Genomic DNA, 16,421 nt, shown 5'->3' with positions numbered 1-16,421 from the left:
CATGGCAACAGCTCTATCACACGCTGCCCCGACCTCCACGTCAGACCACTGAGAGCTGAGGTGTCCCTCTGACCTGGGTCACATGTCTCCTTCAATCTGTGGCCATGAAAACTATTCTTTACAATACTGGGCTGTTTTTCATCAACACTCATTCTATCTGTTTACTGATCAAAGTGGTTGTTGAATTCTTTCATCCATGAACACAACAGAACAACTAAAGACAGAAGATCCCTCAGAGAGAGACAGTGAACCTTCACAACCTCATTAATGGGCATCAAAGTGAGAACTGCTCACTATCACCATCACTTCCAAATACACCTGCATTCTTTAGTTTCTGTCACTGATATTATTAGTGGTAACCTCAAGTGTTAGTGGCAACAGTTAGTGCTAATGTCAGTGGGTTGTAGTTTTATTGTCCCACAAAATCATTATTATTTAGAAAATATCATTTGGTACTTCCCGCATACAAACAGCGAGAAGTTTTTTTACAAGATACATTTAAATAATAATAATAATAATATTATTATTATTATTATATTATGTTTGAAGCTGCTGCTGTTAGCTCTGTCTTCAGGAATGAACCCAAATCAAAGACTAAAGCAAAGTAAAGATGACGACATCATCCAAACACTATATCAATGGTCCTTCTGTCCTCTGCTGTCTTTATAGCACAAGGTTTAATTCTGCAGTCCATTGGGCTGCCTCATACCTCAACTACATGAATCACAACTTACTAAAAAAGGAACAAAAAGACAACAATCAAACTTTCACACTTCTAACTTATTCATTTCTGTTTTCTCATATGAAGTTGTTCTAAACTGTCCTGACTGTCTGTGGGTCTGATTTACTGTTCATCCTCCTTCTCTTTACAGTGACACACTGTATGTGGTGGTCCTCACTGAGCAGGTAATCAGGACTGCACCTGTGCTCAGCTGTGTCTCCCTCCAATACTCTGGTGACACCTTCGGTGACCACCTATAACAATCTGCTCTATATGTTCAGGTGCTTGATTCAACCAGCAACACTGAAGCGTGTCACAATCTGTGCATCAGATTCCTGTGTGCAGGTGAGATGAACACTGCAGGTCACCATGTAGTCGTCTTTTCATGTTTTTTTTAACAGGTGCATCAGGAGGACAGGTAGTCTGGAGCACACTGTGACCTGATCATCAAATATTTAGGTCCAAAGAAAATTTAGGACGTAGTGTTTGGGTGATCACACTGTGCAAACCTGTGCAGGTGTAAAACGATTCCTGGCCATCTGAATACACAGACAACAGGAAACACATGGAGAACCTGAACTGAAGTTCACACGGAGGTCCTGGGGGACTGTTAGCATTCAATCAGCATATCCACTCTAACTCCCTCTGTAGTGGTGTGTGTGTGTGTGTGTGGACAGTCCTGTGTTAGGGTCACTGATTGATCATGTCCTAAATTAGCCAGTGATTTAGTCAAACACGGTGCTGCTGCAGTTACCAGGGGCGTAAACCAACTGTTTCCGTTTTCTGATCTTCTCATGGACACTAAATAAAAGCTGAGCATTGATCTGGAGAAGTCAGTCTCATCAGCGCAGTTACATAATCAGCAGGAGAATCTATGCAATATGTGCAGAAGCCTATGAACCAGACTGACTGATGGAAATCATCTTCATCATCGAGTTTTCAGCTGCTTTCAGCAGAGGATTCACTTCTTCTGTTATATGACTGTACATTAAGTCTCTTTGTTGGTCGGGAAAAACGAGACTCAAGGTCTTCGTACTCACTTCTTACTGGACATTTATACCACATCACATCAATGAGTAAAAGTAAACTCCATACACTGAGGACGACCAGTGAATGCGGTTGAAAGTAATTACAAATTTTTGTAATTTTCACACTCAGCTTGAGGACGATACCTCGCTTGTTTCAGAAACCGTGATGGACAACAGTGACTAACAAAATGGAAAATGGACATAATGATTATTTACAGGCCTCAATTCCTGCTTTAGATTTAAAGCTTGTATTTGTTGATCCATCATCCAACAATAAAAGGTACTAAGTTTATCAAGTGGAGTTAATATATATACACAATACTTAAACACACAGCATGTAGCTTCTGCCTCTAGATGTCTCGCAAACAAAAGAAAAACAAAAGACGCATTGTGTAAAAATGGGGATCATGGGAGTTGTTGTCTTCACCAACATTGTTTCTCTGATAAATTATGATCCAGATGTTCAGGAGGTTTTGACCTGGAGCTGAATTCTCCACAGAGGTCTCCTCTCCACAACAAACAGAGCAGCTGATTAGAACCAGAAAAACACTGAAACAGTTTCACATTTAGAGTCAGTGATTGGTCGACGCTCCTCAGTGACACAGGACGTCTCTGACCAGTCCGACGACTAAAATCCTTCACCTGGTTCAGATACAGAGCTGAAAACCACCAAGGTGGAAAAGTGGATCTGAAACATGAGACTTCAAACTGAGCTTCTGACAGACAAACACAACACTGACACCTGAGCAGACAGGATATGACATCACTGACAGGCAACCAATGAAACGGAGCGTTACCATGAATAAAATCACAGATTTCTCTGTTTGAATTGATGGAAACATTAGTGATGATGTGAGAACACCATCGCTATTTTTTTTAATGAGGAAAAGTTACAGATTCTAACTTTAATCTCTGAATGGCTCCTATAATTGAGTTTTCAAACACAGTTCCTCTTCAAATCAAGAGGGACATAAAGCATTTTGTCTATAACATTGTTACTAATCACTTCTCCAAGGAGACAGAAGGACTGAGGGCTGTAAATAGGTTACATAGATCCTAATCTGCAGCTGCTTTGGTACTGAGAACCACCGAGAGGCACAAGTTGTCAGGGCTGACAGTCTCCAGATGACAGAGCCACCAAAAACAGAGGATATTCAATTTAGATGCAGAGCAAACACACAGTTACTGAGGAGTCTAACTGACCTTGTGGAAAACGGATCTGGTTCAAGCTCTGTTTGTATTTAACCCACAGGATTCATGCAGCGCAACAGTGGAGCGGATCTGCACGATGAGCATTAAAAACTGAAACATGCTTCATCAGAGTAACCATCACCGACACTTCATGATGTCATCGCTGGAACAAAAAGGCAAAGCAGCTCACCTCAGCTTAACTCACTTCCAATGCAACCTCTCTACTGAGCCTGACACGCTCTCTGGCTGACTGTCTGTCGCCGCACAGACCTCAGGTGACCTAACACAGTCCGGGTCCCGGCAGCAGAACCATCCATGCTGACCCCACATCCCCTACCTTTGACTCGAAGGTAGAAAAGCAGCGTGAGCAGCATCCCTCCAGCTGAACGGTAGCGCTCCCTCGCCTTCACAACCTGGATCTCATGGTAGTCTCCCGCACCTCCTCCTCCACCGCTCCTCTCCTCATCCTGTCTTCCTCCTCCTCCTCCTCCTCCTCCTCCTCCTCCTGCTCTCACCAAACAGCTTCGCTTGTGCCTCTGTGTCGCTCTCTCCTCCCTCCCCTTCTTCCTCATTTGCTTTCATTCCCCTCCAGGCTGCTTCTCTTCTACTTCCTGTCACACCACACACACTCCTGATAGTAACTACACATCAGAGGGGGTTTATGCAAACATGCACAAATTCTTAAATAGTTTTTATTTTATTTTATTTTATTTCTTCATGTGCTCGTCTGAACAGGGATCGCACCACATGACCGAGGTTTGTCACAGGAGCCCACCGGCTGATCCGTGTTGCAGTTGCACCATGTTGCCCACAGGGTGGCAGAAGTGGCTCTGAATCTGACAGAAGCATCCTCTGCACACAACACACTTTCACCTAAATTTAAACCTCGTGGACTATTTTTAGTGGCAGTGCTGTGCCTGATGGAGCACAACCTGGATGACAGGTACACTCTCCTCCACACCTGTCTCTGGATGCATTTATAGTCTCTTCATGGGAACACTGAGAGCTGTGTGCTGCTGGGTATCACCTGTCAGACAGGGGTCCTGATTGTTGAAATTAGTGAATGGCATAATCCACTTAGTGGGTTTGTTTTTCATGTATGGACACACTATCCAAAATAAAATCTCCAATTTAATAAAGTAATTCTGTCTCATTTTAAAGCCTGAAAACTCTCACGTAAAAGTCAGTGGTGTGTTGAAGTTCCACTCATTCAGTTTATCTTGATATAAGACAATAAATCAAATGACTGGATTAAAACTAAGAAAACTAATATTGAAATGACAAGAAAAAATATTATTCTTGAAATGTCTTATAAAGATTTTGTTGTGGACACATAATGACCAGGTCGTACTGACGGGGGCTGTCAGATTATTCTTAAATCCATTTAAATCGAGGTTTACTTGCAACACCTGATGTCTTTTTAAAAACTGGATTAAGACTGAATAAAATATTCAGGTGAACCAGGTAAAAGGATGAGCATATTTTATATTAGGAAACTGACTGTGAGACTCAGACATTCGCTTTCTATTGATGGTATTAATTATTATTAAATCCCATTTTAAGACCAAACTAATGCTGCAACTACATGATGCTGAAATTCTGTATTTGATGAGAATTATTATTTTTTATTTTTAAATCTTTATAGTTTCATTTTAATTCAATTATCTAATTTAATTCTCATATTAACTGTAAAACATATTTCTCCACATTTAATATTTAAATATCCTCTAGATTCACATTTAAACTCTAATCAAGGCCCATTTCTTATCTGTCATACAGATGCATTATTAACATATAACTGCGATCTCCTGCTTTGAGTTTATCGTGTAAAGTGTCTCTACAGCAAAAATCACTGCATCACAACAGATGGCAGATTATACACGTGGTTCTTATTGTGTGACGTGACGGTGGATTTATTCACCAGGTCTGGAATCTGTTAAAAGACACTTATTAACTTCTTGCAGATGTATTGTTCTGGGTGTATCTGTCAAACTGGGTTTGAGGTTTAAAAACAGTGTCTCCATTACATAGCCTGTCCACCAGAGAGCACTGAGAGGTTTGTTTTTCAACTGTTAATGGTCCTGCTCACAACTCTGTATCTGTGACAGGACTCTTTGTTTGTAATGTGGTATTATTAAAAAAAACATACATAACAGCTGATAAATCATCAGAGATTTAAAAGCAGAAAACTAAAATCAGTAAAGTTCAGGCCTTACATGACAGGGTGAATAAACCCTGTGAATTCCACCATAAAAACTGTGATTAATTTCAGACACACCCAGAGCTCACTCTCTCTCTCCCAGCCAAACACAGACTTGGACAAATTTATGTCTTTCCTTGCTCGCCAGTGTTGCAATACCAGGGAGGTTGTGCAAGCATTTTCTGCATTCCTTCGCGGTGAGGGTGGAAGGCTATTCTCCCGCCGGACCCACAGCTTTATCAGAGCAACTTTAAAATTTATCAGCGCTCCCAGGAGCAGGTGGTGCAGCGCAGCCACTCACTCACTGTGAATCGACACTGTGGCTGGGAGCGGCGTCATGCATCTGAAAACACAGGTTTTCCCCACTTGGAGGAACTGAGTGAGTGGAAGTGGAGATAAGACATTCCCTCCTCTCTGTGTGGTTATTGGCACTCACTCACTCACTCACAGTCCTTTCAGCTGCACCGGATGACTTCATTCAAACAAACATCTTGCTCTTTAACACACCACTGCAGCTTGTTTTCACACTCTTAGTTTCATGTTTTACATAGATTTTAAAATATTAACTTTTAAAACTCTCAACAATGGTATCACTGCTGCGATCAAACAGTTTGTGAAACAACATTTTTCTACTAATGCTGAACCTTTTCCTCCTGGATCCTCTGGATCAAGATGCTTTAGTATCAGACATTAAGTTCAATACAACTTTATTCAAAATTATTATTTATATCAAATGTATTCAGACATCCATTCTAGGGTGGGCGGGGCTTGGGGTGTGGCTGAGGGCGGTGACTGCTTTGTTGTGACATCACAAAGTTCCAGAAGTCCTGACGGTTGGTTTTAAGGCTCAGTTTCTGAATACAGGCTGTGTGCATTTCTCTGTGGACTGAGGCTTTGATACTTTCACAGTATTAATATAGAACCTAGACCTGCTTTATAATCACACACACATGGACATCTACCTTTAGACTGGATGGACCTTTAAGTGTTATATGAAATCCATGAGAAACCAGCCATTAGAAGACGCTGTATTTTCCCTCTAAAATAAACTAATGTCTTTCAGTCAATATGCACATTTGAACATCAGCTGTGCACATGTTCTATAGAAAGTGTCATCTTGATTCTTCTGTGGGAACCAAACCAACTCTACATGCAAACCATCTATGAAAACTTTTAATCAGTGAAGCCATGCACCTTTACTGGATATCAAAGTTTGAGTGTGGTGCTTCAACTGATGCAAAACAACACACACAACAACCCACAGTGCTACACACAATATATTAAAGTTTGGTTAAATCCTATTGACCGGACTAAATCCTGGCTTTCCTGCTCATGATAGAGCTTCAGCCCCTTTGTCTATAAAACATTGACAGGCCATTGTACTGTATTACTGTATTATGTAAGATTGCAGGGCTTTGTGCAAAATGCTTTGACCTCAGAATATCACAAGCAACAAAGAATAACACAGTGACCTGGTCAGGCATGAGATGCCGTGAGCAGAGGAATGCAGACGAAAAGACAAATGCAAGAAAATGGGTAATAGAAAACAGACGAGAGGAAGAAAGTGGAGGAGACTTACAGATTTGGGGGGGGGGGGGGGGGGGGGGGGGGGATTAGACAAAGGGGAAAAGCCAGGGAGAGGCCTCTGAAATGAGGCCAACAGTTCTGCCACAGACAGTTAACAGCACTCGAACACAAGTCAGCTCAACGTAGCAGCTTAGCAGACCTGGTCTTTCTGCTCGGCACGTAGCCACACCGAGGCTAGCGTGAGCGGCAGCATTGTTGTGTGGCTTGTTTGTGCCAGTGTAAGTGGTTGCCCAGTGGGAGCATTATGCTAGGGACCAGCCTTTTGTGGATTAGCCCTCTGAACAGATGTGCTCCAGGCTAACACTATTCACTGCAGAGGTTCAATAGTGGGACATGCCAGCCACTCCAATCCAGCAGCACAACAGAATGAGGTCAGCAGCAGAGGTAAAGAAGAGACAAGTCTCTTTAAGGTTGTGCTGGACCCTGAACACTTTTAAGTAACATAATTGAACAAATAAAAACTGTATTATGTCTTGTTGCAATCATGCAGCTAGTAGTGAAGATTCTTGAGTGTCTGGATGCTCAAGTGTCTGATGAACAGTTTCGATATCTTCACAGATCAAGCAACAACTAACACTGGATATCAAACCTCTGGTGCAGATAAGTCTGTAGAACCGAAACCGTACTTAATCTTTACTGAGTCATATTGTAGCTTTAGAGGATTTTGTAGTTTGTTTAGGCAAAGTTCTTGGATGACTGCCAACATTTTATCAAGGCTTACAGTTATTCATAACTGACTGACAGGTGGGAGAGCGAATGCTCGCCACAAACCAGAATGCACCGAAGTCTCGGCCCCTCACACACCCCACCTGTTTTTGGATTAGTCAGGAGTTAAGTGGAGTCAGACACTGCCAAGTTGTTAACAGTGAAGCAGCCCACTCTGAGCTTCAAAACCACCCTTCAGAAACCTGTGGCTGATGTCACAGAGGCTACGTCCATCTTTATTTACAGTCTATGGTCTTGATCTCTCCTTAGTATCCCCTCCAAGGAATGATTCTCACAATGAAATAGGTGTTTGTTTGACTTGGTTTGGATTTTGGACTCAAAAGCTCTACTCCAACCTTTAAAACATCAGTTTTCCTCAGTATATGGTCCATCTGATAGTTTCCCCAAAGATCATCTGTGTTTTAATAAAAATGATAAAAGTACTTTTAGCACAAAGGTCTTGTAAACAGGTAGGTGACCCAAGTGGCCTACAAGGACACCTTGACCGGGATGAGCACTGGCTATAGCCAAAGATGAAACACTCTGGACAACTTACAACAGTAGAGTTTAGAACATAACTGACAGCAATAGGCCTGAAGCTATAAACCTACGGTACCAACACTGAACAGGTGAGCCGTCCTGACAGGTTGCTTCACTTCCTGATATTCATCAAATGAAAATTCCTCTCAGTAACTTGCTGGAAGATAAACTTTTGTTTTCTCTGATAATACCAACTAACCATGAGCCACAGTTCATGAAACAGCCAGTGGAGATTGGCTTGTTCTTTGTATGTTTTGCTTGGTAATGAATTATCCAAGTCTGATGTCTTTGAAGATCATATTTTACCCTGACCTTGTCCCTCTGCTACAGAAACACGACCGCCATCCTAACAGCAGCCAATCAGACCTATTTTAGTAGGTAACATGTTTCCTCTTCCCTCAACTCGTCTGAGTCATTCTCTTTGTTGTGAGGGAAAAAAAAATCTCTCATTCAATTTTGCATGAAGCGAACCCACTGTAAGCTCATAAGCTCTTCCCTGAGAGTCCTCTGCTGCACAGGCTAACCCATCAGATGTGTCACTGAGAAAAAAGCTTATGATATAAATGAACTGCAATAAAGCCAACCAGCAGAGGGGTTGTCTTTATATAAAATGCCCCAGTTCTCAAAGCTCTAATCATTTCATTCCTGCAGATTTGGGAGAAGGGGATTGGTCCAAGAGGCACAGGTTAAAGAGAGTTTGAATCATCAGTCCTTAAGTAAAACATTTCTACGTCTGAAGGGTGATATGACCCAAATTCAAGTTGGATAAGACAACTGCCATGTCACTTAAAGGTTTAGTTCCAACCCAGTTAGTAAAAATAGGAAGAGAGGAAAAAAGCACTGCTCCCAAAGGACTGTTGACTTTGTGGAGGCTGGGCTTTTCCAGAAACAGAGTCACTCTCACAAAGAAGAATAAGAAGAGTTCAGGTCAGAATCTAATGGAACGTGAAGTCATATCGAGCGTGGATAATGACAATCAATACATCTCCTTTAATCCAACCCTTTTAAAATTAACACAAAAAAGGATTACACATAATTATAAGGACCACTACAAAGCTACGATAAGAGAAACAGGACATCAAACACTGGGACCTGCTCTTTCTCTGAGTGGAAGGGTCAATACCATCAAGATGAATGTTACCTTAACTTCATCTGTTTCAAAATCCTTTATTTCTGACCAATTTCTTAAACTTATATCAACCTCTGTCTGGAACAAAAAAACCCCACATATACAGAGAGTATTGCGGAGGCCTCACCTCCACCTCCAACTCTAACACACATTGTTAACTCTGGATAAACAGGGATGTAATCTGAAAATCGTCTGAGTGGCGGAGGGATACAACCGTGAGGCGGTAATTCTACTTTGTCTTATCACTGGGCAGCCAACATCAGGTCATTGACATACTGGATGAATGACATAGATAACTCAGATACCCCTAAATGACTCTTTTAGGAGAATACACCCTGTGAGCTTACCTCTTCAGTTGTACTGTGTACTGAACTTCCACTAGCAAAGCGCATTTGTTATTATACCATCCACCCCACTGTGACATCAGGAGGTATGTTCTGCTCTCTTAAAATACCGCTCACTTTATCAGAAGCACCTTGTCATTTATCAATCAAATACACTCTGATATTGATCCTTAGTATTGGTATTTATTGTGTGTCTTACACTGTACACACTGCTCACTGTGTGTTGAGTAAAGTTGGCTCCAGTGGGAACATATTGAGAGTAAAGAGGTGCTGGCACCTCTGCCCTGCATCAGTGGTTCATTTGGGTTTATATAAGCACCAACATCTGTCGCCATGGGAACTAATTACCAAATTAAGAACAATGCTGTTCTTTGAGAAAGATCAATCAAGCATACATGAAGAGGTGTTTTTTCAGCTTTATGACTAGACAGCAGACTGTGGAAAGGTTTCAGTGAGACACAGTCATGATCTACAAGCTGAGACCTACGTTTCTGTTCATCCTCTGATCTAATGATACAACATCATCTAACAAAACGCACTATAGCAGAGTCAATAGTACACTGTGTACTTACAGCACAATAAAAAAGATTTGAATCAGAGGAAGTTTGCATTCGGTTCTACCTTGACAGAGCAACCACAGAATGCTTGGAAAGGCCCAAAGAGCTGGAAACTGCCAGAAACACAGTCTGGCATCTCTTAGTTTAGTGACTGTCTAACACATCCTCTGGCCACCAAGTAATGTTTTCACTGCGTTCAGCACAAAACTGCTAGAATATTTAGTTGGAAGCTGAAAGGGTTTCTAACAGATACCCATCAACCAGAAAGTTGATGCTGGTGATGCAGGTTGCTGACGCTGGCATCCAGCAGCAGGAGTGTGAAACAAACTACAAAAAATTCTGGCATCAGGATAACTTCAATAATGGGACATTAACATTTAAATTCTACTTATTGTAGACTGAAGCAGACATTAATAATGCCTACAGTCATTAACAGGTCAACAGGGATATACAAAGCTGATCTGCAGAGCCACCTTTACCTCACTGTTGGTTTGACTGTTTGAGTTGAATCCTATAGGCATCTACCAACAGAAGAAGGAGCAGTGATAAACCCACTGTGGACTACCTGTCCAGACCAGGAGCATCTAGCAGCTAAAGATGCAGGTATTTCCCTCAGGTGTTATTGGAGACTGAACCAGAAGGGGATTATTATTAATATATTATTGATTTCCTGAACTGTGACTGTGTCTGTGGGCGATCTGACCAAAGATCTTATAACAATCTTTAGGAAGAATCACAACCCACAGTCTGACTCATGAGTCTTCCCACAGATTTGGTCGACTGAATGTGCACAACTATGACTGGTGGTGCATGTGGTCACTTCAACTCAAACACCAGACTCAAAAATTCTGTGTCTGATTTTATTCTGAAGATCTGACCAGTTATTATTTGTATCTTTCCACCACTTCGATGCTTCTTTTGGATGTTTGTCAGCTCGCCGCTACTCTTCACCCACAATACTGTTTACATATTATGTCACATTCAATCTCACTTTTTGTTTAGTTCATATGGAGTATTGGTTTGGACAGCGGCATTATTTATTTATGAGGTGCCATTAAATGTCTAAATATACCAGCTTTTTAATGATGTGATCTGTTAGATTGTCTGGGATATAAGATCATCAGATCACACACCTCTAACTGTAGCTACTTATGGCAGTAATATTGTGTAGCTCACTAATACACAACCTACTGATAGCACAAACAAGCCTTTCACAAAAAATGCCTCAATGAAACCAGCTGCAGGGGGAAGCTTTATGTTTATACATTTTTCTATTATTTTAGCAGCAGCTTGAGAATTAACATGTTTCTTAATGGTCCATGTTTCACTCACTGTTTCAAACTTGTTCCGATGTCCGACAACACAAACAGAAAAACATGTCAATGGGAGCAGCTTTACTGTGGATTCAGCTGTTTTAAAACACTGTATATGTGAGCACAGAGCAGAGAAAGGCAGATAAAGAGCTGAAACCAGCTGATACTAGACTGAATAATACAATCAGCCATAAACTGGGTTTTGACCTAGTCTTGTTTTCTTAGTTTTAATGTCTTCAAACCACTTCCACAACACCAAAGTCATGTTTACTTTTACACCCTAATTTCACCTTTAGCTCAGTATGTGGTCACTCTGAGTATGTCTACACATCCCAGATTTATTAATACAATAAGATATGGAACAACTGTAGACCAGAGTGTGGGTGAAGGGGAAGGGTGGCATTAGATGAAAGGTCAGGGGGTCACCAAAATCATTAGGAGTCATCCTCTGGGGGCTGTGACTATCCACACAAAATCCCACAGCCATCTGGCTAATAGTTGTTGAGAGGTCCTGCTCTGGACTGAGGTGTGGGATGGACAGATTTATCCGTCCTTGGGTCCGGCTTTGAAAAAAACTATTTAAAACTGCTTTTTACTTTATTTTTTAGAAAAGGTATGAAAAAGAACTAGGAGGCTCCTGACTATTGGAGCCACTAGATCACCTTCTTGACCCTGCAGCCACATCACCAAACACTCTGCAAAACAATCTTCCTTCACAGTTAAGTTCAGTGCACAGATTCCTTTGTAACAAAAGCTTTTCTGCCGTGCATCCACAGACCAACTCAAAGAAAAAAAACTCTAACCTTTGTCCAATCTTGTGCACTTCTTCAAATTAAAGGAGGGATTTAGAATAGAAAGGATGTGTGGCTGAGGCAGCCTGTTCATGGACTTTTTAAATGGAGCTCACGTAGGTCAAACTGTCCCCATTGAGGATCACACTGACATGTCAAATTCAACAGACTGAAATTAATTTGGACTCAGGTGTCTTCCACTGTTTTCTTCCCTGGAGAGAGACTTCCTCCTCTTGAAGATGAGAACATTACATTAACAAAGACAGGTAAGAATATGAGCTGAACCTGTGTAATAATAATGTCAGAGCATCAGAAATAAAGCAGCGATTCCTCACAGAGGCCAGAGAGTCTTTGTTTCATCTACTCGTACAGGAACCTGTCCCATGTTGACTCACAGGCCCATCCAATGAGAAATCAGTCAGTTGCCTCTTCACAGTTTAGAGCAATCACTCCTGGGAATTCAGGGATTCCTCTGTGGGCAAGAGACCAAGGATGATGTCCTGCTGCTGGGGGTTCGGGTTGACTTTGATGGCTCAGACAGCTACAGCATTATGTAATTAGTGTACAAACAAGGACACAAACAAGGACACAAAATGCAAGTTGTGAACTCGTTACACACAGAGACAGTGATATGAAAATTAAGAGACAACAGCTCACTTCTTGATTCCATCTCAGTTTGTGTTTATGTGCACGCCCTGATCAGAGCTATTATCTCCATGTCAGAGAACATAGTAACTATGACAGTGACAAGTAACACAACGGTCTGATAATCACACACGGCGTCAGACATACAGCATGCTCCTCTTAATGAATCAGGATGTTAACATACAGTGTTAGACTGGCTCAACAACATGATGCTGTGTTTACAATAATCCAGATGAACTCTCGCTCTGAAGAACCCAAACTATCTCAGCTATGCTAATATTAGCTGGGATCCTGAGGAATGTAGTGCTGCCCAAGGTCAGTCTCCACTAATCATTTAGATTATTCTGAGATTTAATAAAAACAAGAAGGTGCTGCACTACTCTTAAACTGCAAAGGGATCAAATGACTTTGAAGTTGTGAAAGCTGTGATTTATTACCAATCTCTGCAGCTGTCCTCAGTTCTTTAAAGCTCTTTAGCTCCTTGTAAGTTGTAAGTTTTTAGTCTTGGCTCAAGGAGACATGACGTTCACTGACTTCTCCAGCACCAGGAACAGCAAGCAGATAACTGAGCTGATTGTGAACACGAGGGAGACTCCCGGGAGGAGCAAGAGTGTGAGTGGTTTAGTGTGAGGCCGGTATTAAACACATGAGGGAGGCAAGGAAAATAATTTCAAAATAAAAGAGGAAATAACGAATACATAGCCTAAACAGTCACTTCAGGGGCAAATCTTAACAATTATAGTGTTGCCTTACTAACTTTAATAACAACAATAATAATAATAATACTGATGTAGAATTTCAAAGAGTAAAAAGTTTAGTTTCCTGTAAATTTCCACCAGGAGCATGATGGGAAATAATCTCAAAGGAATCTGGTCGTAGTCTTGCAAATAGTGACCCTACAAAATCCCCAGTCTTTACAAAATCTTCCTGCTAACACATCGAGAGCCACCAGCTCCATCCACAAGCAGGCAATGGAGACAACAGCATGTTTCTTCCCTCCAGTTATATCTAATTTTCCTTATTTATACACTAAATAATTGATCACAAAAAATCTTTCAGTGTGAGACTAAAAACTTTAGTCTTTTCAAAGTCTTCTAGTGTAAGGAAGAAAGCAAATATATGTATTTCCCAAAATGCTGAACTGCTCCTGTACGTTGCAGATGTTTGCAGAAGCAGTGTTACTGTATCCAACTGGTTACACTTCATCACCAAATGTCATTATTGTCTTATCATCAATCACTACCTACTGTATGAGACAGAACAAAACAGTACACAAAGTGAAGGGGGGAGAATAATTCTCAGTTCTGCCACTGTTTGTGTGCCTACACACGAAAACCAACACAACACGAACCCACTGGATTTGGCAAAGTTTCCACAGAGATTAAATGGGTCAGTAAACAAGATGAGATGGGAAAACCCTCAGAGAGCGAAGGTTCACTGTGGTTGTAGGTGCATCATAATCACAGCTGTATTACTTCACTGTGTGTGGATCCTCATCTGTCTGCTCTCTCTGCTGCGGCTTCATCTGATTTATCACTTTACACATCATTCACAGCCACTTTACACTCCTCTGTCTCTCTGTGTGTCCCTCTCTCACTGCAGTCCCCACACAATCACGCTCATCTGCATGGCAACTGGATCATCCAAACCATTACAGCCTGAGGGGAGAGTCAATTGAGTGGTGTGGCATCAGAGAAGTGATAAACAGCGTTAAGAGAGTGGGAGTGTGTGTTGGGCTGATGGAGAGGAGGGGCCACAGCTCAGTACCTGTCAATATCTGTGGCAACTGACAAGAAATGAGCTGCGTTTTGATTCTGCAAAGCTGGATGTAAAAAAATGTGGAGAGTGTTTACTGCAGAGCGACACATCCCTCTCCCAGTGAGGACCTGCAAACCCTCATGTGGGTGTAAGCAGCACCACAACAAGTCATTACAATTCCTTCTTTACAAAAGCAGACACAGGAGTCGGCTCATTCAACAGGAACATTACAGCTACGACAGGTGGGACTCCAGGAGACAGGTCTCCATTCTGCTCATCACTGTTCTCAGTGAAGCACACGCTGGTCTGCAGCTCCTGGAAGAGACTCATAAGATCTGGATCTGTTTAAAATACTCTGTGTTTCCTCTGTTATGGACTTAAAGTGTGACAATACATTTAAAAACATCCTAGGACCAAAGACAGAAGCTTGTTCACTGAGCACTTTATTAGGAACACCAGAATAATACTGCTCACCACAGGTTTAGAGAGTGGTTATCTGAGTGACCGGAGCCTTTCTGTCAGCTCCAACCAGACTCCTCTAGTAAAGCCTCCCTGTCCACTTCCCCTCCCTGTTACTGTATCTAAAACCCCTTCACTACGGGTTGGGTCCATACGTTCTGCTGCTCCACGGTGTGTGAAGGAGAGATACCGCAAGTCTTTCCTTCCAGCTGCTGTCAGACTTTACAACAAACACTGTGCTCAGTAACCACACACACCAGAAACTGACAACTCACCACCGTAACAACCTCATGCATTAGCTACTGTTGTTGTAAATATGTAATTTTTTATTTATTAATTATTTATCGTTCTAAATATTTGTTATTGCAGTTTCTGCAGCTTTCCTGTTCTCTGCACTGCCACTTTGCTGCGATCTTATCTTATCTTATCATCACGAGTACTCAGTACTCATAGGTTGGACCACACCCATCGTGATGCTGAACACCTTCCAACGTCCTCAAAACCATCTCTGTAGTAGTTCCTGCTACAGTAGGTGTCTCCAGGTCCACAGTTTGCCATGATGACTCACACACACACACACACACAGACTCACAAGGTGAAAGGAAAGCCATGCACACTGTATCAGCTGCTAACAAGAAGTGTTCTCTGTTACCGCCAGCAAGATTTCAAATTTCTAATTCTAATCCTAAAATCTTCAGTGGTATTGTCGGCTTTGGAAGTGTTTTGGTGGGAAAAATACTGATTTGCAGTGGACTGATATATTAGTAAGTGACCTCATATTCTGACCAAACAAATCTTTACCCAAGGTCCACGTATGAGTCTCTCTCATCCACTGAGGACATCAATTTAAAACAGCAGCCAACAGACACCAACATTAAGTCAAAACATCATGATTTAGCTGTTTCCTGTGACACAAAGGTTGAACTTAAATTCAGCTTTTTCAGATTGTAAAATAAACATCAAGAGAAAAGGTGTAATCGTTCTCCTTCACCAGCAGCAGCTTCTTCAAAAAAGGAAAATCTGAGAGTAACTAGTAGAACATTTTGTTTGTTGTGTGTTTCGGTGAAATGTCCCATTAAAAGACAACTTTTAGTCCAACATAGAGTCTTATCACAGACCCAGTTCTGTCTCAGGAGAGAGCCTCTGTCATCCACGATGCATCACTCCGGTCAGTATAGAAACCACAGTGTGTTAAAGGCAGAACAATGGCACTCTGCTGTGCCACTGTCGTCCACTGACAAGGCTGCCATTCACAGCTTCACAGCTATGTCAGCGCTGTATTGGAAGTGATGCTGCTGCAGAAATAAACCTACCCGAGTCCAGATGACCTCACAAGAAATAACCATTGCACAACAGGAAATGCCCTGACCAGGACAGGCTTATCAGAATCAGAATCAGAATCAGAATCAGGTTTATTGCCAACAAGGAATTTTTTCTGGTGATTGGTGCAGAG

At 41.7% G+C, this 16,421-nt stretch overlaps 1 protein-coding gene across 3 annotated transcripts in view; it reads right to left on the bottom strand.

Moving 5' to 3' along the window:
- The window catches only part of prkcz (protein kinase C, zeta), a 113,273-nt gene that overhangs the window by 65,980 nt on the left and 30,872 nt on the right, over positions 1–16,421 (bottom strand). Inside the window, exon 1 of one of the 3 annotated variants that reach the window (XM_071475043.1) lies at positions 3,278–3,412. The exons of the other annotated variants lie outside the window; for them this stretch is intronic. Within the exon in view, the coding sequence (XP_071331144.1) occupies positions 3,278–3,314 (37 nt within the window). The 5' untranslated portion in view covers positions 3,315–3,412. Of the gene's footprint in view, positions 1–3,277; positions 3,413–16,421 lie in introns of those variants that run through there. 3 annotated transcript variants of the gene reach the window in all.

Source organism: Trachinotus anak, unplaced genomic scaffold, assembly GCF_046630095.1.
Source record: "Trachinotus anak isolate AG129_WGS33_773 ecotype Australia unplaced genomic scaffold, CSIRO_AGI_Tana_v1 ptg000004l, whole genome shotgun sequence".
Taxonomy (NCBI): Eukaryota; Metazoa; Chordata; class Actinopteri; order Carangiformes; family Carangidae; genus Trachinotus; species Trachinotus anak.
This window is presented reverse-complemented; position numbering and strand designations above follow the sequence as displayed.